The 23923-nt window shown below is 43.5% G+C and overlaps 1 protein-coding gene across 6 annotated transcripts in view; it reads left to right on the forward strand.

Moving 5' to 3' along the window:
* The window catches only part of LOC105477962 (bromodomain adjacent to zinc finger domain 1A), a 158268-nt gene that overhangs the window by 19114 nt on the left and 115231 nt on the right, over nucleotides 1–23923 (forward strand). For 2 of the 6 annotated variants that reach the window (XM_011734875.3, XM_011734877.2), the window contains exons 1-3: nucleotides 8434–8656; nucleotides 9112–9282; nucleotides 23488–23766. In XM_011734875.3, coding sequence (XP_011733177.2) covers nucleotides 9170–9282; nucleotides 23488–23766 — 392 coding nt within the window. In that variant the 5' untranslated portion in view covers nucleotides 8434–8656; nucleotides 9112–9169. Of the gene's footprint in view, nucleotides 1–8409; nucleotides 9283–23487; nucleotides 23767–23923 lie in introns of those variants that run through there. The other 4 variants (XM_071100329.1, XM_071100332.1, XM_071100330.1 and 1 more) reach the window with 3 other exon arrangements.

The raw sequence follows: 23923 nt of genomic DNA on the forward strand, positions 1-23923 counted from the left end.
ATGAAATATTTTATTACATCAGCTATCTGTCCTGACTTGCCTCTTTACCTTCTAACCTCTGTACCTTTATATTTTTTATTCATCTGTCAACAGTGAAAAGTTTCTCTATCATCCTTGTCTCCTAGCCACCCCTTTCTCAGAGGCAACCAGTGTGTTATTTTCTTATATATCCTTCCAGATGTATTTTATGTATCAGGCAAATATATATTATATATTTTTAAAAACATACACACTTTTCTGTACCTTGTGTGTGTGTTTTTTTTACTTCTTTCTTTCTTTCTTCCTTCTTTTTTTTGAGACAGAATCTTGCTCTGTCGCCCACGCTGGAGTGTATTGGTGCAATCTTGGCTCACTGCCACCTCCACCTCCTAGGGTCAAGTGATTCTCCTGCCTCAGCCTTCTGAGTAGCTGGGACTACAGGCACGCGCCACCATGCCCAGCTCATTTTTGTATTTTTGGTAGAGATAGTGTTTCGCCATGCTGGCCAGGCTGATCTCAAACTCCTGACCTCATGATCCACCTGCCTCAGCCTCCCAAAGTGCTGGGATTGCAGGCGTGAGCCACCATACCTGGCCTTTCAGTGTAGTTTTAATTTACACTTTTCTTGTTACTAAAAATCTTTTTATTTTTATTGTTAAGGCAGGGTCTCATTCTCTCTCTCAGGCCGGAGTGCAGTGGTGTGATCTCAGCTCACTGCAACCTCCACCTCCCGGGTTCAAGTGATTTTTCCACCCTCAGCCTCCCAAGTAGCTGGTACTACAGGCATACGCCACCACGCCTGGTTAATTTTTGTATTTTTAGTAGAGACAGGGTTTCGACATGTTGGCCAGGCTGGTCTCAAACTCCGGACCTCAAGTGATCTGTCCACCTCAGCCTCCCAAAGTGTTTTTTATGTTTGAAAAGTCATTTGTGAGCCGGGCACGGTGGCTCAAGCCTGTAATCCCAGCACTTTGGGAGGCTGAGACGGGCGGATCACAAGGTCAGGAGATCGAGACCATCCTGGCTAACACGGTGAAACCCCGTCTCTACTAAAAAATACAAAAAACTAGCCGGGCGAGGTGGCGGGCGCCTGTGGTCCCAGCTACTCCGGAGGCTGAGGCAGGAGAATGGCGTAAACCCGGGAGGCGGAGCTTGCAGTGAGCTGAGATCCCGCCACTGCACTCCAGCCTGGGTGACAGAGCCAGACTCAGTCTCAAAAAAAAAAAAAAAAGAAAAGTCATTTGTGCTTTCTTTTCTGTTTCTCTTGGGTTATTGTGATTTATTATTATTATTTATGGGAGCTCTTTATATATTAGGGAAATTAGCCCTTTGTCAGTGAGTTACAAATGTTTTTTTCCCCAACTTGCTATTGTCTTTCAACTTTGTGGTAGCTTTTTGTTGTTGTTGTTGCTGTTTTTTGAGGCAGAGTCTTGCTCTGTTGCCCAGGCTGAAGTGCAGTGACATGATCTCTGCTCACTGCAACTTCTGCCTCGCAGGTTTAAGTGATTCTCGTGCCTCAGTCTCCCTGAGTAGTTGGGATTACAGGAGCCCACCACCAAGCCTGGCTAATTTTTGTATTTTTAGTAGAGACAGCATTTTACCATGTTGGCTAGGCTGATTTTGAACTCCTGACCTCAGGTGATCCACCCACCTCGGCCTCCCAAAGTGCTGGGATTACAGGTGTGAGCCACTGTGCCTGGCCTGTGTTAACTTTTATATGCGGAACTTTATTATTTTATTTTTGAGACAGGGTCTCATTCTGTTGCCCAGGCTGGAGTGCAGTGGTGAGATCTTGGCTCACTGCAGCCTCAACCTCCTGGGCCCAAGTGATCCTCCCACCTCAGACCCCTGAGTAGCTGGGACCACAGGCATGTGCCACCATACCTGGCTAATTTTTGTGTTTCAGTAGAGATGGGATTTCATCATGTTGCCCAAGCTGGTCTTGAACTCCTGTGCTCAAGTGATCCACCTGCCTCAGCCTCCCAAAGTACTGGGATTATAGGCATGAGTCACTGAGCCCAGCCTAAGTTTTTATTTTGTAGAATTATATATTGTGTATTTTCTCTTATAAGTAGACTTTCCTTATTTTGAGAGAATTTTTTTTTTAATCTTCCATGGTTTTCGTTAGTACTTTTATGATTAACAAACCTTAATCATTACAAGTTCTAAATTGTTCAGTGGATAGTATCGAGTTCCCTGTTTCAGTTTATATCTGAGCTAGATTAGCAAGTCAGTCCTATGGAAATATAGAATAGTAGTAAGAAACTTGGATTCTGGAGTTGATAAGACTTGAATTCAGGTGTTCCTGTTTCTGAACTGTATGGTTTGGGGCATGCTACTTAATTAACCTCTCAGAGCCTCACTGGCTTCATCTGTAAAATGGTGATAAGTACGTCTTAGTTTGAGGTGAAAATTGCACGAGATGAGATGATTCCCTTAAAACCCTTAGCACAATCCTTGACGAGTTGAAAACATTCATTAAATGTAAAGTATTACTGTGATAAAGATGATGACCATAGACTACTCTCTCAACTTTTACTACCATCCCATAATTCATGACTCTAATCAGAAGGGGTTGAATAAAAAGATGTATTCCCAATGTGCTCACATTACCACTTCAACATCAACAGTCCGAGCACAGTAATTCTCAACCTTGGAAGTCCATTAAATTACCTGAGTAGATTTTTAAACTCCCAGTGCCTGGGTCTCTATCCCAGAGACCTGGGGCCTGGATATGGCCCAAGCATCAGTATTTTTCTTTTCTTTTTTTTTTTTTTGAGACGGAGTCTCTCTCTGTTGCCCAGGCTGGAGTGCAGTGGCGCAATCTCGGCTCACTGCAAGCTCCGCCTCCCGGGTTCTCGCCATTCTCCTGCCTCAGCCTCCCGAGTGGCTGGGACTACAGGCGCCCGCCACCGCGCCCGGCTAATTTTTTTTGTATTTTTAGTAGAGACGGGGTTTCACCGTAGTCTCCATCTCCTGACCTTGTGATCCGCCCGCCTCGGCCTCCCAAAGTGCTGGGATTACAAGCGTGAGCCACCGCGCCCGGTGCATCAGTATTTTTCAAAAACCCTTCAGGTGATTCCAATGGGCAGCCAAGTTCTAGAACCACTATTCTAACACTAGGCCAGTGGTTTCAGATACAAAGGAAAATACATTCATTGCTTCTAAATAACAGTACTGTATATAGAAATCTTTTATGGGTAAAATGCCATGAATTCATTAGAAAGACATTGAAAAGAACATAGAAGACTTGAGACAAATGTTAGAGATACGTGAGAAAAGGAATTACAAAACTAAAGATGTTCCTTGTGTATATTTGTAAGGCATCTTAGAAAAGCTTAGGGCAGCTCTACTGTAAGTACTTTTATAATATTGCTAAGAGGTAAGGGAAATGAAAGTTTCTATCTGTTAGATGCGTTAATGGAAGCATGGTGATAGGTCTCATGTCAGCCGTCTAATTAGACAAATTTATGATTTTTTTTTTTTTTTTTTTTGAGACGGAGTCTCACTCTGCCGGCGAGGCTGAAGTGCAATGGCACGATCTCAGCTCATTGCAACCTTCACCTTCCGGGTTCATGCGATTCTCCTGCCTCAGCTTCCCGAGTAGCTCGGATTACAGGCGCATACCACCACGCCCAGCTAATTTTTGTACTTTTAGTAGAGACGCGGTTTCACCATGTTGGCCAGGCTTGTCTTGAACTCCTGACCTCAGGTGATCTGCCCGCCCCAGCCTTCCAAAGTGCTGGGATTACAGGCGTGAGTAGCCGCACCCAGCCTATGATTTTTATTACCCCATTGCTTTCCTGGATGATTCTCAAAAATAATTATTTCTTTACTTTTTCTTTTTTAATGTTAAAGACACAGCTGCAACAAAAATAATTATTTCTAATCATCAGTAATATAGCTTATCCCTATATGAGCACTTTAAGAAGGATGTATAATGGTATTTTAGCTCATTAATGGGGTGGGAGTAGGGTATATAAGAAAATTAGCTATTATCGAATCCAAAGAAAGAGCAGTGTGGTCTAAAGAGACTGACTGGACAAGGAGACTCAGGAGGCCTGGATTCCAGTTCCTCAGCGTCAATTTCCTCAGGTGCAAAATGGAAGAATTAACAGAGTTCCCAAAGGTTTCTTTCAGGTGTAAGTGATTACTGTCTCACTAAACCACCTAAGTATAAAGGCTTTCTTATGTTAATCAGTCAATATTAATAGAAGCTGCAGGAAAATTGTTCTAGCTCCAACTTTAAAAACTTACATTCCGGGCCAGATGCGGTGGCTCATGCCTGTAATCCCAGCACTTTGGGAGGTCAAGGCGAGTGGATCACCTGAGATCAGGAGTTTGAGAGCAGCCTGACCAACATGGGGAAACCCCGTCTCTACTTAAAATACAAAAATTAGCTGGGTGTGGTGGGAGGCGCCTGTAATCCCAGCTACTCAGGAGGCTGAGTCAGGAGAATCACTTGAACACAGTAGGCGGAGGTTGTGTGAGCTGAGATTGTGCCACTGCACCCCAGCCTGGGTGATAGAGCAAGAGTCTGTCTCAAAGATAAAAAATAAAACTTAAATTCCAGTCTTTTTTTTTTTTTCTTTTTTAATGGAGTTTTGCTCTTGTTGCTCAGGCTGGAGTGCAATGGCGTGATGTTGGCTCACTGCAACTTCTGCCTCCCGGGTTCAAGTGATTCTCCTACTTCAGCCTCCCAAGTAGCTGGGATTACAGGTGTGTGCCACCACGCCCAGCTAATTTTGTATATTTAGTAGAGACGAGGTTTCACCATGTTGGTCAGGCTTGTCTTGAACTCCTGACCTCAAGTGATCCACCTGCCTCAGCCTCCCAAAGTGCTGGCATTACAGGTGTGAGCCACTTGGCCTGGCCCATAGTCTTATTTTGTCTTTACTTCTAAGGCAGTATGTGTCTCCAAATTGATATTTTAATCAAACTATGTCTTGATAGTATTATATTAATATATGTCCTGCCTAACTAGAATATTCACATTTTACATGTCTTCATGCTGAAGGATGACTAATGGAGATTGATGGGGTTGTCTCTTGAGACCGATGAGGATATGTTGGAGCATGAGTTCTCTGTTGCCCTTCAAATCATGCCCTGTGGATGACTTCATTTAGGACTGATCCTAGGGTCTTCCTTCTACATTTTATTCTAATCTTTTCTACTTCTCTTTTTGCATTATATTTTTCATGATCATCAGGATTCACATAATTCTTGTATTGGTTGTATTTGCATTGTCTCTTTCCTATAAGATTATACATTTTTTGAAGCCAGGATACATTTATTTACATTGTATCCCTTACATGAGCTAGTACAGTGTCTTGGCACACAAAAGGAGCTTGACAAATGTTTCATTAAACTGTTAAAAATTAAATAATTTTAATATCATTGCTTTCTCTTTTTTTGTGCCACTTTAGCTTTCAGTTTCCTTGACAATATTTCCAAAAAAATTTTTTACACCAAGTCCTATGTTATGACAGGATTCTTTAACTACTTTCTGAATACAGCAATGAGCTTTTTATTCTCAAAAGCCAGGAAGTAGTAATTAGCAAAGCAGGGAAGAAATCATGATGCCAAAATGCAGTAGATGATCATAAATTAGGTAAACTTTTAGTTGTGAAGGCGTAGAATACTTTAAATGTTATTTCATGAGGTAGTTTAGGTAGTCTATTAATTTGATTATTATAAACACATTAAAACTAAACTTTTGAACATGTTAATTATAATTTTCTAAACTTACATTGTTCTGAAATAACAATGAACAACCGTATTTCATTAAATGTCACAAATCATTAAAATAAACCCTATGTATATAATTCAGAGAAATGAGTTATGACAGTATTGAAATTTGAGTATGATTGTGAGAAAACTGAGTATGATAGCTTTTGATGGAATAAAATTTTAAGCTAGTATAAGAAAAAATCCAACTTAAATATTTGTATTTAATAATAAAATAACGACTTTAGATCATGATTTGAATGACTTATTGAACAGTAAGATCTAGTAAATATAAATACTGAAGTATTCAGAAAGAATTTCGTCTTTATTTAGCTTAACTGTTAAGTTGGGATTTTGAGTTGTGGGGTGATGCTTCAATATAGGTTGAAAATTATCCATTCTCCCAGTCCCCCTTTTGAGTTTACCTTTGTGGGCTCTAAATTTTTCACCTGATAGATCAATAAAAATACTTCCTTTTTTTTTTTTTGAGCTGGAGTCTCTGTCTCCCAGGCGGGAGTGCAGTGGCGCCATCTCAGATAACTGCAACCTCCGCCTCCCGGGTTCAAGCGATTCTCCTGCCTCAGCCTCCCGAGCAGCTGGGATTACAGGCACCCACTGCCATGCCCAGCTAATTTTTGTACTTTTAGTAGAGACAGGGTTTCACCACGTTGGCCAGCATGGTCTCGACCTCCTAACCTCATGATCTGCCCGCCTCGGCCTCCCAAAGTGTTGGGATTACAGGCATGAGCCAGCGCGCCCGGCCTAATAAATACTTTCTAGGCAGGGAATTCTAACTTGTCACTCAGTATACTAGTTGGAGACAGGTTTAAAACCCCAAATCTTGGCCGGGCGCCGTGGCTCACGCCTGTAATCTCAGCACTTTGGGAGGCCGAGGCGGGCGGATCACCTGAGATCAGGAGGTTGAGAACACCCTGGCCAACGTGGCGAAACCCCGTTTCTATTAAAAATACAAAAATTAGCTGGGCGTGGTGGTGTGCGCCTGTAATCCCAGCTACTCCGGAGGCTGAGGAAGGAGGATCGCTTGAACTCAGGAGGCAGAGGTTGCAGTGAGACGAGATCTCGCCATCGCACTCCAGCCTGGGGCACAGAGTGAGACTGTCTCCAAAAATAGAAAAGAAAAGAAAAATAATCAAATCTGTAAACTCTTATTTGAAGAGTTTATCGATACTAAAGTATATATTTACTACTTACTGAGAGCATTTCTAACTTCTGTGACTTCTGTATAGTAAGGTGCATTAATAGTATTAATGAATTTTAAAACACCCAAAGAATAACGCCTTTCACAAATGTTTATTTTGTTAGGTGTATGAACAATTAAAACCAGCCTGAAAGATAAAAAAGTAACTCTTGATTTAGATTTCTTCCATTTTCTGCTCCAAAGTACAAATGAACTTAAATTTGAAGTTATAAAACGGATCCCACATTGTTTCTGTAATTGTCATTCCGCAGTATTGGTAATAGGAATAACGTCTTTGTCAAATAACGGTTCTTAAAACTAACTTTGTCGAATAACCGTTTTTTTTTTTTTGAGACGGAGTCTCACTCTGTCGCCCAGGCTGGAGTGCAGTGGCCGGATCTCAGCTCACTGCAAGCTCCACCTCCCGGGTTTACGTCATTCTCCTGCCTCAGCCTCCCGAGTAGCTGGGACTACAGGCGCCCGCCACCTCGCCTGGATAGTTTTTTGTATTTTTTAGTAGAGACGGGGTTTCACCGGATTAGCCAGGATGGTCTCGATCTCCTGACCTTGTGATCCGCCCGTCTCGGCCTCCCAAAGTGCTGGGATTACAGGCTTGAGCCACCGCGCCCGGCCTGAATAACCGTTTTTAAAACTAACTTTTAGCTTCATTCTTTCATATTAATTTCAAATAAGCAAATGTTAAGGACAGTATCAAAAAACACTTTAAAACATATCCAGTGAACGTTCTGAGTCACTTCTAGTTTCGAAAATTGTATTGAATTCCAAGGTCACATGTATTATGTACATTAAAATTGTTTCCCTAAATAAAAATTACTGATATGGGAAAGTTGCTTTAGGGGAATTTTCGCTAGTAAATCCATAATCCTTAAAATTCTAATTGAATTAAACATTGATACTTTGCAAATATTTACAGCATTGTAAATATTACTTTTTAAAGGTGTGTTAGTTTCAAGAATGTTGGGGTCCTACAAGCATGATGACACTTTGTAACACATTTTTTTTTTTTGGTCTTTTCCTCTGCTCTCTAAACCTTTTAATTGCCATAAGTATTAAATAGAACTGATGTCAAGGTATCTTCTAGTTCAAGACAGATGTTTACTAAACATGCAAAGTATTTTTAGAGATACGGATTCTAATTTGGAAGAAGAAAAATAGCAACAAATTTTCTTATTCATTTCTTTTCTCATTTTTAAAATACAAGTTAAATCGTAATTGGAATCCCTTTTCCCATCGTGTAGTCAAGCGTCGGTGGCAGACTTCAAGGATATACTTTGTTAGCCATGTGTTTATGAACCGCCAGCGCTTTCCCTAGATCTTTTGGCTGATAATCTCAAACATGGAGGATGCTTCTGAATCTTCACGAGGGGTTGCTCCATTAATTAATAATGTAGCTCTCCCAGGCTCTCCGCTGTCTCTTCCTGTATCAGTGACAGGCTGTAAAAGTCATCGAGTAGCCAATAAAAAGGTAGAAGCGAGGAGTGAAAAGCTCCTCCCAACAGCTCTTCCTCCTTCAGAGCCGAAAGTAGATCAGAAACTTCCCAGGAGCTCCGAGAGGCGGGGAAGTGGCGGTGGGACGCAATTCCCCGCGCGGAGTCGGGCAGTGGCAGCGGGAGAAGTGGCGGCCAGGGGCGCGGCGGGGCCGGAGAGAGGCGGTCCCCTGAGAGGACGGGGTCTCCCCTCGTTGCCTTTGTAGTGGAGAAGGTGGACAAGTGGCAGTCGGCGTGCTCGCAGGTGAGGGTCGCTCGGGAGCCGGCCGGGAAGTGGAGGCAAGCCGGGAACAAAGCGGAGCGGCGCTGGGGTCCGCCCGCGGCGAGCGCCCTGGCCGGCCGGCCGGCTGCGCGCCGAGCACGTTGTGAGCCTGGCGGCGGCGGCGGCGGGCGGGGAGCCGGCGCTGGGGGAGGGGGCCGCCGCCGCCGCTCCCGCACTGCCCCCCGCGGCGGGGCGTCTTGCCCCATTGTGAGCCAGCGGCTGGGCGAGGAGGCAGGACGCGCTCGGGGGAAAGGGGCGGCGGCGGCTCCGCTCGCTCGACGCCCGGGCAGCGGCAGGAACGAACTCGGCTCCGGTAGCGGCCGCGGCCCGTCAGTCACACAAAAGGCAGCCGAGCTTCTCCCGGCGCGCGGACCGGCCCACGCTGCCGCCGAGCGCTCCCCACCTTACCGGCTTTCCTTTCCCTCCAATTTTGATAGGGAAGCGGGGCCGGCGCGGGCGGCCGAGGGTCCGGGCGAGCCCGCGGGCGGACGGGAGATGCCGCTGCTACACCGAAAGCCGTTTGTGAGACAGAAGCCGCCCGCGGACCTACGGCCCGACGAGGAAGTTTTCTACTGTAAAGTCACCAACGAGATCTTCCGCCACTACGAGTAAGAGCTGGGCAGGGTGCGGGGCCGCGGGGGGTGTGGGGACTCCCTCCCCAGCGCCCTTTTGTCTCTCTCCTTTTCCTCGCCCTGGGCTTCTGGCGGGGTGACTTGAAAGTGACGGGTGGCCCCGGGCCCGCGGTTCTCTGCCTCCTAGCCTCCACTTGGAGAACGCGCGGGGCCAACTGGCGGCCGCGCGCGTGGGGAACGCGGGTTGGTCGTGGCGGAGGAGGCTGGGGTCCCCGGCCGGCCTCGGGAACCGCTCTTAGCCTCTGCTGTCGCCCTCCCGCCCTCCTGGCCGCGGGGCGGCGGAAACTCCCCGCCTCGCCCCTCCCCGCCGCGGCCACACGCGCACTCCGGGGCCAGTTCCGGGATCCCCTCCCGGCGGCCGAGGGGATCCCCGCTAGGGTCAGCGACGTGGGGCCGCAGTCCATGGGTCGGGGGAGGGAATTCCTGCCCCGGTGGGCAGGAAACGGCTGGGCTGGGCTTCGTTTTCTCAGTCGGGAGTGGGGTCTGACGTTGGAGCTGCCTGGGGTAGGGGAGAGGAGCGGAGTTGAGACTCGTTCTAGAAGGGAAGGAGGGAGCGTCCCTGCGGGCCAGGGGTGGAGGACGCGGGACGCGAGAGCCTCCGCAGGCGGCCTCCCGTCCGGCGCTGCTAGGCCTCGGAGTGCGACGGGAGCCGCGCTCTCTTGTCACCGCCTCTTCTTGGTGACTAACTCTCGTCTCCGGGGAACTCAGCGTCTCCGCCCCCGGGAGATCAGTGAGGAAGAAGTCGCGGCTGGGCAAGGGGAAGAGGAAGGGGGAAGAAGCAGGGCCTTAGGCGCCCCTCGTTTTCACTTTCGCGTAGCCGGGAGCGCGGTGGAGGGTGTTGGGGGAGGGGGTTAAGACAAGTTCAACTCCAGACTCAGCCAGGCGCCGCTTTATCCCCCTGCGCATGTGGGCTGCCTGACTTGTGCCACTCGCTATTGTTTTGATAAGAACGCGGAGCTGCTGCTGGTGTAGTTTCAGCTCCTACATTTTCAGCCCGTCGCTTAATTTATCCCGAGAGATCTGGTCCTGTGACATGGAGCAAGATGGTGTGTTTTAGCGTCTTGTGTTTAAACAGGATCTCTAAGTGAGAACCTGACTTGATCAATCGCTCCAAGAGGGTGATCCTCTCTTTTTCTTATGCTTTATTCTCTCCCCTGAAAAGGAATCCCTTTGTGACTTGGAAACCAAGTGTAATAGCAACCAAGTAACGTCGCGTGTAAGGCACCTTTTCTGAGTGGGGGCTTGACCGAGGGAGGGTTTTGGACAAACTGCACCTAAGAAATCAATAGTGAGGTTAGAAAAGTTCCTTTGAGCATTTATTTTAAGTAAACGTTTTTCTTTAGTTCCACAGAAAGGGTTTCACATTAAACATGTTATATCTAGAGAAGTAAATAGAGTGCTTTTCATCAGACAGTACTTTTAAGTAGGAGTGTACGTCTTGCTCTGTTCCTGTAGAGACTTGTTTTGTTACTCAAATAGAGTTCTCATAACTAAGTGAACGTGGATTAGGTAATTGGATAAGGATTTTTTTTTAAGGATTTTAAAGCTACAGGCCTTGCTAACAATTATGATTAAAAAGAAAATTGAGAGTACCAACAAAATAGTAAATAGGCTTAAATTTCAAATTGTTTTCTCCTTCCATATAAGCAAGGGGCTTTTCTCACCTTAGAGGGTAGGATGAATATGGCTGTTATCCTTTGTGAATTAAACATTCTTAATGCACTTTGGTTCTTGAGCCGAATTATTCTAACCTTGGAGAAATCTGAAATGCTGAAATACAGAAGATTTTTCACATTCCAGAACTATCTATCTTCCATTATTTTTATTTATTTACTTATTTTGAGACAGGTTCTCGCTCTGTCGCCCAGGCTGGAGTGCAGTGGCACAATCTTGGCTCACTGCAGCCTCGACCTCCTGGGCTCAAACAGTTCCCCCCACTTTACTACCTTAGCCTCCTGAGTGGCTGGGATTGCAGGTGCATGCCACCACTTTGGCTAATTTTTGTATTTTATGTAGAGACAGGATTTCGCCATGTTGCCCAGGCTGGTCTTGAACTCCTGAGTTAGGTGATCTGCCTGCCTGGGTCTCCCAAAGTGCTAGAATTACAGGCATGAACCACTATGCCCAGCTGTATCTTCCATTAATATCAAGGAACTGTATTCTTTGTAGTCTTAGGGCATTTAAACATTTTAAATAACTAGATTTTTATTTTGAGTTTTTGTTTTTTTTCCCTTGTGCGGAAGTGTTTGGGCTTTTGGAAATTACAAGCAGTCCCAGAGAGATGATTGGTTTGGGAGCAAAGGTATTTGACCATTTACCCTGAATTAAGGAGTATTGCTGATATTATTAGGTTTCTATGACTGAACGAAAAGAATTTTGACAAAATTGGAAGAAGACTGCCTTTTAATGATGTTAAATTTTGAATTACTTTCTGTTTCTCACAAATGATTACAAAGAGACCTTTCCAAAAATGCTTTTGTGGTAAGTAGTATATGGTGGTCTGTAGTATGGTAACTTGACCTTTGGAACAACTCTGGAAAAACTATGAAGGAAACCTCTGCAGGCTGCTCTATTTTTGAGACGGAGTCTCACCCTGTCACCCAGTCTGGAGTGCAATGGGGCGATCTCGGCTCACTGCAACCTCTGCTTCCTGGGTTCAAGTGATTCTCCTGCCTCAGCCTCCCGAGTAGCTGGGATTACAGGCACATCCCACCACGCCCGGCTTATTTTTTTTTCTGTATCTTTAGTAGAGACTGGCTTTCACCATGTTGGCCAGGCTGGTCTCGAACTCCTGACCTCGTGATCCGCCCACCTCTGCCTCCCAAAGTGCTGGGATTACAGGCATGAGCCACCATGCCCCGCTGGGCTGCAGGCTACTCTTAACACTGCTTATGGAGTAGCCCTAAAAAAAAAAAAAAAAAAAAAAAAAAACCTCTGTTTTCACTTGTTAAATCACCAATTGGTTTATGTGAATTTGTTTGAAGACTAGCCTTTCAGTGCATTATTTTGAATATTTTTCTTTTGTATTTGCCTGAAGACCACTATGCTCGCTTATTTGCTTGCATTTTTTATTTCTTGAATATAAGTTTCTCTAATCAGTCTAAAAAAGATTTTCTACACCTCCTAGCCTTATTTGCTTCCCAACACAATACAAAGTAACTTTTGCCTGTAAATGTGGTTAGTAGAGGTTGCCAGTGACTTTTTTTTTTTAATATTTTGTTTTGTTTTATTTTATGTTAATTTAGTTTGAGACGGAGTTTCGCTCTTGTTGCCAAGCTGGAGTACATTAGCATGATCTTGGCTCACTGCAACCTCCGCCTTCCAGATTCAAGAGATTCTCCTGCCTCAGCCTCCGGAGTACCTGGATTACAGGCGCCTGCCACCATGCCCGGCTAATTTTTTGTATTTCTAGTAGAGACAGGGTTTCACCATGTTGGGCAGGCTGGTCTCGAACTCCTAACCTCAAGTGATCCATCCGCCCTGGCCTCCCCAAAGTGCTGGGATTACAGGCGTGAGTCACCACTTCTGCTTGCCAGTGACCTTTTAATTGCTAGTTTTCTGTCTCTATCTTACTTGATATTATAGCCTGCTTCCTCTTTGTCCTTCTAAGCAGCAATGGTCACCCCCTCCATTTTATCTAGTGCAGCATCTCCTGTTATTGCCTTGTCATGCAATGTATTTGTTGCCTCACCTTTTTATTTTTATTTTTGTTTATATTTTTATTTTTTTGAGATGAAGTCACACTGTCTCCCAGGCTGGAGACAGTGGCCCAATCTTGGCTCGCTGCAACCTCCACCTCCCGGGTTCAAGCAGTTCTCTGCCTCAGCCTCCCAAGTAGCTGGGATTACAGGTGCCTGCCACCACACCCGGCTAATTTTTTTTTTTTTTTTTTTTTTTTTTTTGTGAGACGGAGTCTTGCGGTGTTGCCCAGGCTGGAGTGCAGTGGTGCGATCTCAGCTCACTGCAACCTCTGCCTCCTGGATTCAGGCATTCTCTGCCTCAGCCTCCCGAGTCGCTGGGATTACAGGTGCCTGCCACCACACCCAGCTAATTTTTGTATTTTTAGTAGAGACGAGGTTTCATCACGTTGGCCAGAATGGTCTGGATCTCCTGACCTCGGGTGATCCACCCGCCTTGGCCTCCCAAAGTGCTGGGATTACAGGCGTGAACCTCTGCACTTGGCCTGTTGCCGCACATTTTGTCTTCTCCAGGAACCTGAACTCTTTGAGACAGTGACTGACCAGGATGCATCCTCAGTGATTAAATAGCACAGACTCCTTACTACATTCTCCTTAACTAATTGTTAACTCTTGATTGACCTGCTTTTTCATAGGTAGAGAAAACTCAATAGCACATCAACTATAGACAAATGCATAAGCTAAGGTGCATAATTTAGTCTTCTTTTTTTTTTTTTTTTTGAGACAGAGTCTCGCTTTGTTGCCCAGGCTGGAGTGCAATGGCGTGATCTCTGCTCACCGCAACCTCTGCCTCCCAGGTTCAAGTGATTCTCCTGCCTCAGCTTCCTGAGTAGCTGGGATTACAGGCATGTGCCACCACGCCTGGCTAATTTTTGTATTTTTAGTAGAGACAGGGTTTCACCATGCTGACCAAGCTAGTCTCGAACTCCCGACCTCAGGTGATCCGCCCGCCTCAGCCTACCAAAGTGCTGGGATTACAGGCATGAGCCACCGCGCCCGGCCAATTTAGTCTCTTAAATATGATTTATTCTGGCTGCGTGCAGTGGCTCATGCCTATAATCCAAACATTTTGGGAGGTTGAGGTGGGAAGATCACTTGAGGCCAGGAGTTTGAGATTGGCCAGGTCAAAATAATAAGACCTTGTTTCTACAAAAATAAAAATACTCTGTAATTTTGGCGAGCTGACAACAATTTTGTTTATTTTTGCTGTGGATTGTTAAAAAATGGAACAGTCAGGTCTGAATACCAGCATTTCTAGACTTGTGGGATAGGAAAATGATTTGTTGTATTACCTGGTGACTTAATCTCATAAATAAAATAACTTATTTTTTTTAGCCATGTAGACACTTGGAATATATTTCCCAACTTTGAGTGAGTCCAGCCTTCCATACAAAATGTATGACTCTCTTCCACAACATCACTAACAGGTGGTCGAAATTATATTTCACCCTGGCTTTTCATTGGAAGAGGTTTGACTAGCTTGTAAGGCATCCTGTTTTCATTGTTCATCTGCTCTCTCTTGTTAATAAGTCAGTCCCTTCAACAGCCTCCTTTTACAGATGAGGAAACTGAAGTTTTGGGTGGGGAGTAAATGCAAGATTACAGAGTCCAAAATTATTTTTCTAGTAACTGATAATGCTAGAATCTAACTCACATCAATTATTCTAGAATTTATGTTCTTTTTACTGTTTACTATCACATAGTGCTATTATGGAAAATTCTTCCTAATATCTGTTGAAGTATGCACTAATAGGGGCATTGCCTGGAATTTAAACTGGCTGCCTAGATTTTTGTGTAGATACCACTGTGTACTGTCTTCTTAGACATTTGATTTTTTACTGTACCCCAAGTGATTACGCTCTAGGTATTCAGTGGACACATCAGAACATCATCAATTTATAGTAGGGAAGAATGTCTTTCATACTGACCAATTCCTATACTGATGGTCAGTTATGTATGAAATCTAGTTATAATCACAGGCTGTTTGGTGAGCATGGGGTTTTCAAAGGAAGTTGGATAATTTTTCATAGCTAGTGTCTTTAAATGAGATGTTTAGCTCCTCTTTAAGGAATAAGCCTGCCACATGGTCCTGATACTTGGATCCATAAGTCCTTGTTTCCTGATTGGTATAGCAGAAATTCCTAAATGCTTTTCTTTTTGAATTTTATCTTTTGTCTACTTAGCAGACATGTACTTAGTTTCAGATGTTTTAAATATATTTTTTCTTCAGACAGAATACATTTATCAGTTATTGCAATATTGTAGGTTGTAGTAACAACCTACCCCAAAACTTAGTGGCTCTAAGTAACAACCCATTTTATTTGTTCCCTATTCTGTGGATTGCCAGTTTGTTTTCTGCTGGTTTCCTCTGTGCTCACTCACTTAGCTGCAGTCAGCTGGAGGCTAGGCTGAGGCTGGTTGGAGTAAGAGATAGCCTCAGTCACAGGTCTGGGAACTCAGCTGGGATGGTTTTAGTTACCATGTGGTCTTTCAACCTCAGAAAGAGGCTGTTTCACATGGTGGTCTTAGAGTTTCAAGAGGGTGAGAATGGAAGTCACTCAGTATACTTTTTTTATTATTTTGGTCAAAACAGATTACAAGGTCAGCCCAGATTCAGGAGGTCATGAAATAGACTCCAGCTTTTGGTGAGAAGAGCATGAATGTCATATTTCAAAGGAGCCTGCACACCTTTAGCCCTCTTTGCAAACAGTCTACCACAAGCAGTTGCTAGAATTTTATAGTTGGGTCATCTGATTGGATTTTGAGTGCTCACTGATAATCTGATATATGTTATCCATCAAAACACAATGAAAACCATCCTAAGAACTTGTGGACATACCTTGTTGTTTGCCCTATACTACCTATAATAATGATTCAAAAACTCTTTCTTCCTAGAATTTCTGTTGTTTCCTATACTTGCCCTCAGGAGCTGACAAGAAGATATACCTTCAGATGTTTGAGATAGTTCTGTCTCTTTCTGCTCCCCTTGCAGATGTCTGACTTTCTCTCTTGAAAACATATGTGTTTTTCTGACATTGTTTCTCTACCATACTGGTTATTCTTCTAGGATCTCTCTGCGCATGTCGTATCTGAACAGTAAGAATTGATAGTATCTATTGAGTGCACTTACATTTTAGGGGCATTTGCTAAGAATTATCTCATTTTCTTTTCTTTTTTTTTTTTGAGATGGAGTCTTGCCCTATCGCCCAGGCTAGAGTGCAGTCATGTGATCTCAGCTCACTGCAAGCTCTGCCTCCCGGGTTCATGCCATTCTCCTGCCTCAGCCTCCCTAGTAGCTGGGACTACAGGCATACACCACCATGCCCGGCTAATTTTTTTGTATTTTTAGTAGAAACGGGGTTTCACCGTGTTAGCCAGGATGATCTCAATCTGACCTTGTGATACACCCGCCTCGGCCTCCCAAAGTTCTGGGATTACAGGCGTGAGCCACCTCGCCTGGCCTGATTTTCACATTAACATTCATGGAGGAACCAAATTTAGAGAGGTTATGTAACTTATCCAGTTGCATTCAGAGAGTAAAGCTGGGATTCATTTTTCTCTCTCCTTCATATATATATGCATATATGCATACACACACACATACACATGCTTACATACATGGAGAGAGAGTGTTTTGGCCCCTAAGTAGAGTACACTTTGTTTTTTATCTGAATTGTACTTCGTTTCTGATTTTTTTTTTTTTTTTTTGAGACAGAGCCTCACTCTGTCGCCCAGGCTGGAGTGCAATGGCTCCATCTTGGCTCACTGCAACCTCTGCCCCCCTGGTTCAAGCGATTCTCTTGCCTCAGCCTCCCGAGTAGCTGGGATTACAGGCTCCTGCCACCGTGCCCAGCTAATTTTTATATTTTTAGTAGAGACGGGGTTTCACCATCTTGGCCACGCTGGTCTTGACCTCCTGACCTCGTGATCCACCCGCCTCGGTCTCCCAAAGTGCTGGGATTACAGGCGTGAGCCCCTGTGCCCGGCCTAGTTTCTGATTTTTATGTCACAATTTAATCTTCCCCTACTAGGTTTTTAGTTTTTTAGTTTTCCCAATACCCAACAAATTAATAGTATGTTGCACTTTGTTCCTCAGTTTGTGCACCAGAGTGTTGGTTGACTTCATATTACAGGTGTGTTTTCAAGAAAGTACCTTGTCACTCAGCAATTTTTCCTTATGAAATAATGGTAAAGAGGAGGGGTCATCAAATTTTTTCTGCAAAGGGCCAGATAATCGGTATTTTAGGCTTTGCTTGGCCATAGGATCTCTTGTACCTATCCAACTCTTTATCCAACTATGCAAATGTAGTGAGAAAGCAGTTACTGACAACACCTAAAAATGTAGGTATAGTTGTGTTCCCAAAAAAAAAAAAAAAACTACAAAAGCAGGTGGAGGGCAGGATTTGGTCTCCGTGCCAGTAGGATGCCCACCTTTAGTGAAGAGGATGATTGAAAGAGTGCAGTCATAAATCTGACATTGATAACCTGTATTAGCCTAGATTTACATTCATATAAAAATACTTTGTTATTTTTGCTCACAATAGTAAAATGTATTTTTTGTAAGTTTCAATAGTTATATTCTTATAATGTAGAAATTGAAGAGGCATTGTAACCAACCCCCTAGAATTCAGTATTAACAAATTCTACACATTTAAATGTGTATGATAAATGGGTAAAGTGTGAGTAGAATTACAGAAGTGGGAGAAAGTGAAGGTGTGTAATGTTAGAGATGGTGCTGTGCCGTTCATGGGTTATGAGTAGGGGAGAGATGACCTTTGGACTTTTCTCCCTTAAAATGGCCACTGTGGTAGTGTGTCCTGCCTCCTTAGGGTAGGTCTTTGTGCACAGTGAAGCTATAATGTAACAATAACTTTGTAGAGTAAATAGACACAAAGGAAACAAATGGCACAAACATTTTGTAGGAGATAGGAGAAACCTTAGGGTGTAAAAGGGCAGCTATATATCACTGGTTTTGGCATTTGTGCCCTTGTTCTCCTTGGTATTTTTAGGCAGTGTTAAATCTAAATTGTGTTTGTTGCAATTCACTGCGTTTAGCTGTCCCCCTGCCATGGCACGAAATATCCCATGCGTGGGATATTTCCTACTCAGTACCTCAGGCACTTAGCTGCTGTGGCTAGAGCTGTGCTGTCCAGAACAGGAGCCATTACTTGGCCAGATAGGTTATTAAGTACTTGAAATATGATTAGTTCGAATTAAGATAGGCAGTAAATGTAAAATATACATTGGATTTTTTTTTTCTTTTTTTTTGAGACAGAGTCTTGCTCTGTTGCCCTGGCTGGAGTGCAGTGGCACAGTCTCAGTTCACTGCAACCTCTGCCTCCCGGGTTCAAGCGATTCTCCTGCCTCAGCCTCCCCAATAGCTGGGACTACAGGCATGTGCCACCACGCCAAGCTAATTTTTTGTATTTTTAGTAGAGATGGAGTTTCACTGTGTTAGCCAGGATGTGCTCCATCTCCTGACCTTGTGATCTGCCTGCCTCGGCCTCCCAAAGTGCTGGGATTACAGGCGTGAGCCACCATGCCTGGCGGATTTTTTTTTTTTAAAGAAGAATGTAAGTAAAGTATCTCGATTTTTAAAATGTTTATTACATGTTGAAATGAAATTATTTTGTGATATATTGAGTTATTTTTATTTTTAAAATTTTAAATGTGACCACCGGAAAATTTAAAATTATACATGTGACTAACCATTCTATTTCTACTAGCACTGGCTTACAGACTGAAGTATAAGATATTTAGATTTGAAGTATAATTTTCTTGAGCAGTACTTAGTATTGTTTAAGTTATTAAAAGTATACTTCATGTGATGGATATCCCAGTTACCCTGATTTGATAATTATACATTGTATACAGGTATTAATATGTACAACTGTTATATATCAATTTAAAAAAGAGGAAAAAAGTATACCTATGTACATTATGTGCTAATTATGTATTGGCTTGAGAAGCTAAATCTTACAGATATGTTTGTTTCTATAGGAAAAAGTTAGAACTTTTTTTCTTCTTTACTTTTTTCTTTTTCTTATTTTTTTTAATCTAATTTTTTTTTTTTTTTTGAGACATTGTCTTACTCTGTCACCCAGGCTAGAGCACAATGGTGCGATCTTGGCTTACTGCAACCTCGGCCTCCCAGGCTGGAGTGCTCCTCCTGCCTCAGCCTCCTGAGTAGCTAGGATTACAGGCATGTGTCACCACGTGGACCTGGCTGATTTTTCTATTTTTAGTAGAGACTGGGTTTTGCCATGTCATCCCGGCTGGTCTTGAGCTCCTGGGCTTAAGCATTTTTCCTGCCTCAATCTTCCAAAGTGGGATTACAGATGTGAGCCACCGTGCCTGAGCTAGAACTTTTTTAAGAAACAGGGCTGTGCTCTGTCGCTCAGTCTGGAGTGCAGTGGTGTAGTCATAGCTCACTGCAGCCTTGGACTCCTGGGTTCAGCCTCCTGAATAACAAGGACTATAGATGTGCGCCCCCTGGCTAATTTTTTTCTTCAATTTTTGGTGGAGACAGGATCTCACTTTGTTGTGCAGTCTGGTCTCGAACTCCTGGCTTCAAGTGATCCTCCTGCCTCAGCTGAAGTGCTGGGATTACAGGCATGAGCCATCGTGTCTGGCCAAGACCTACCTTTTAACATCACTTTCCCCCCCAAAAAATTCTAATAGTAGTTTTAAAAATATTTTTTTGCCCTCTGAATTCTTCCCTTCCCTTTCTCTGAATTCTTAGGATATCTGCCTTCTATCTTATAAGGATAACTGTTTTTTACTTTGTATTTTTGGTGATATACACCCATTATTTCCTAAACTAAACGATATTTCAAAAGAATCTTCTTTGTACTGAATTAAGAGCCATATAACTTGGCATATGCATGTTATTTCTGTAGATCTCATTTATGTTAAGGTATGATTAGTTTCTCTTGCTTTATTTCCATAGATACCTTTTTAAAAAGTAGTTCTATAGACATGTACAAAGGAAACAATCTAAATGGAATTGCCCCCACTTTTTGGAGAGCAAGCTAATAGAGATAACCTACACAGATAGATGTACTAACCAGGAAATAGGCATATAACAGTTGAAGTACTTTTAGAATGATGGGAGAAGTAAAGATTTCAGGAAGGAGAAAAAATTGAAGAACAATTATTTATATGGTTACATATAATTACAGAAAAGTAGAACAAAGTATAAAGCAGGAAAAAATTTTACCTGTATCTTACCACTTAGAGGCAGCCATTGTTAACCCTTTTGCATATGTATAACCGTATGCATATATATAAAATTTTTTCCAGACAGTCTCACTCTTAGACTGGAGTGCAGTGGCATGATTGTGGCTCACTAGCCTTCAACTCCTGGACTGAAGCGATTCTCCTGCCTCAGCCTCCAGAGTAGCTCGAATTACAGGCTCATGCCACCACAGTGGGCTAACTTTTTACATTTTAAAAATATTATATTGACCAGGCACGGTGGCTCACGCCTGTAATCCTAGCACTTTAGGAGGCTGAGGTGGGCGGATCACCAGGTCAGGAGATCAAGACCATCCTGGCTAACATGGTGAAACCCCATCTCTACTGAAAATAATAAAAAATTAGCCGGTGGCATGTGCCTTTAGTCCCAGCTACTTGGGAGGCTGAGGCAGGAGAATCCCTTGAACCTGGGAGGTGGAGGTTGCAGGGAGCCGAGATTGTACCACTGCACTCCAGCCTGGGTGACAGAGTAAGACTCTGTCTTAAAAAAAAAAAAAAAAAAAAAAAAGGGCCGGGCGCGGTGGCTCAAGCCTGTAATCCCAGCACTTTGGGAGGCCGAGACGGGCGGATCACGAGGTCAGGAGATCGAGACCATCCTGGCTAACACAATGAAACCCCGTCTCTACTAAAAAATACAAAAAACTAGCCGGGCGAGGTGGTGGGCGCCTGTAGTCCCAGCTACTCGGGAGGCTGAGGCAGGAGAATGGCGTAAACCCGGGAGGCGGAGCTTGCAGTGAGCTGAGATCCGGCCACTGCACTCCAGCCTGGGCGACAGAGCGAGACTCCGTCTCAAAAAAAAAAAAAAAAAAAAATTGCACTGGGTGCCGTGGCTCACTCCTGTAATCCCAGCACTTTGGGAGGCTGAGGTGGGTGGATCACGAGGTTAGGAGTTTGAGACCAGCCTGACCAACATGGTGAAACCCCGTCTCTACTAAAAATACAAAAATTAGCTGGGTGTGGTGGCGCACACCTGTAATCCCAGCTACTCAGGAGGCTGAAGCAGGAGAATCACTTGAACCTGGGAGGTGGAGGTTGCAGCGAGCTGAGATCGTGCCACTGCACTCCAGCTTGGGTGACAGAGTGGGACTCCACCTAAAAATAAAAAAAAATTATTGCAAAATGATATATGAGTAATGCTAATTTAAAAAATTTAAACAGGGCTGAATGCGGTGGCTCACGCCTCTAATGCCAGCGCTATGGGAGGCTGAGGTGGTGAATTGCTTGAGGCCAGGAGTTCGAGACCAGCTTGGCCAACATGGTGAAACTCCATCTCTACTAAAAATACAAAAATTAGCCAGGCATAGTGGTATGTACCTGTAGTCCCAGCTACCTGGGAGGCTGAGGCACAAGAATTGCTGGAACCAGGAAGGCAGAAGTTGCAGTGAGCTAAGATCATGACACTGCATGCCAGCCTGGGCAACAGAGTGAGATTCTGTCTCAGGAAAGTAAATACATAAATAAAAATAAAAATTCAAACAGGCTGGGCATGGTGGCTCATTCCTGTAATCCTAACACTTTGGGAGGCCAGAGTGGGAAGATCGCTTGAGCCCAGGAGGTTGAGACCATCCTGGGCAACATAGTGAGACCCCATCTCTACCCCCACAAAAAAAATTGGTGATTGTCCTAGTGTGCACCTGTAGTCCCAACTACTCAGGAGGCTGAGGCAAGAGAGAATGCTTGATCCTAGGTGATTGTACCGCTGCCCTCTAGTCTGGACAACAGAGTGAGACTCTCTCAAAAAAGAAAAAAAAATTCAAACAATATAGAATTATTTAGAATCACAAAAAAAAGTTTTCCTTTTCCTTCCTTCCCAGTCACCCCCCCTTTCTCCATAGGGAATATCTTTTTACAGTATGTATATAAATACATACATTTTTGTGATTATTATAATTAATGTACATGGGATTGTGTATTCATTGATTTGTGTTTTTCCTACCCATTATGCCTTAGGAATCTTTCTATAATATAGATCTCTTGCATTTTAAAAGAGAGTGGATAGGGCTGGGTATGTTAGCTTACACCTGTAATCCCAGCACTTCGGGAGGCTGAAGTGGGTGGATCACAAGGTCAAGAGTTTGAGACCAGCCTGGCCAACATGGGGAAACCCATCTGTATTAAGAATATAAAAATTAGCCGAGCATGGACGGGCGTGGTGGCTTATGCCTGTAATCCCAGCACTTTGGGAGGCTGAGGTGGGCAGATCACCTCAGGTCGGGAGTTCAAGACCTGCCCAACATGGAGAAACCCCGTCTCTACTAAAAATACAAAATTAGCCGGGTGTGGTGGCACATGCCTGTAATCCCAGCTACTAGGGAGGCTGAGGCAGGAGAATTCTTGAACCTGGGAGGAGGAGGTTGTGGTGAGCCGAGATCACGCCATTGCACTCCAGCCTGGGCAGCAAGAGCAAAATCCGTCTCAAAAAATAAATAAAAAATAAAAAAATTAAAAAATTAGCCGAGTGTGGTGGGCTACTCGGAAGGCTGAGGCAGGAGAATCACTTGAACCTGGAAGGTGGAAGTTGCAGTGAGCTGAGATCCAGCCACTGTACTCCAACATGGGCGACAGAGTGAGAGTCTGTCTCCAAAAAAAAAAAAAAAGAGTGGATAGAATTTTTGAAAATAAGTAAATGCACATATTAAGGAATTCCAGCAGAATAGAAGAGCACTGAATAGAATGGTTCCCCAGTTATCCCTCCTGCCTGTTACCTTGAGTTTTGTATGACATTCCAGAAATCTATGCTTCTGTAGGTACCTTTTCTTTTTCTTTTTTTTAAACACAAGTGAGCTCATCGTATAGTTTCAAGAAAATAAAGGATAGATCAAACTGAAAATAGGTATTTTTCTATTAACATTAATGGAAATGTTAATTAAGAACTTTATACTTTTTAATGACTGATTTTTCATTATGTGAAGTACTAGTTTATTTAGCTTTTCTCTTGTTAGCTGCTTAAAGTTTTCAGTTTTTCACTGAAAAACAGATGGAACTCAAAGTCTAGTTTTGACTGATGTGCCTTTAAATTGCAAAATATACATATTTAGTTTAAATATACTTTTTCTTATGTTTGTATTAGTGTTATAAGTTGACCAGTTACCAAATCCTTGAGTTCTGTGAGTCTACATAAAATTTTGCATTAAAAGCACAAAAATAACCTGATAATGCTATTAGTTTTTAATGTAAAATTTGTGAAATGATAGGTAATGGGTTTTTGTTTTTGTTTTTTAATCAGTGACTTTTTTGAACGAACCATTCTGTGCAACAGCCTTGTGTGGAGTTGTGCTGTGACGGGTAGACCTGGACTGACGTATCAGGAAGCACTTGAGTCAGAAAAAAAAGCAAGACAGAATCTTCAGAGTTTTCCAGAACCACTAATTATTCCAGTTTTATACTTGACCAGCCTTACCCATCGTTCACGCTTACATGAAATTTGTGATGATATCTTTGCATATGTCAAGGATCGATACTTTGTTGAAGAAACTGTGGAAGTCATTAGGAACAATGGTGCAAGGTAAAGTACTTTTAATTTTTCCTCTTGGTAAGTTTATATTCACATTGCTCAAATTCAAAACACACAAAATGATGACCTAAGAAATCTTCCCTTTTACTATGCTCCAGCTATCCTGTTAACCCACAGATAGCCCTGGTGTTAGCTGTTTCTTGTATAT

This window comes from Macaca nemestrina, chromosome 7 (genome assembly GCF_043159975.1).
Source record: "Macaca nemestrina isolate mMacNem1 chromosome 7, mMacNem.hap1, whole genome shotgun sequence".
Lineage (NCBI taxonomy): Eukaryota > Metazoa > Chordata > Mammalia > Primates > Cercopithecidae > Macaca > Macaca nemestrina.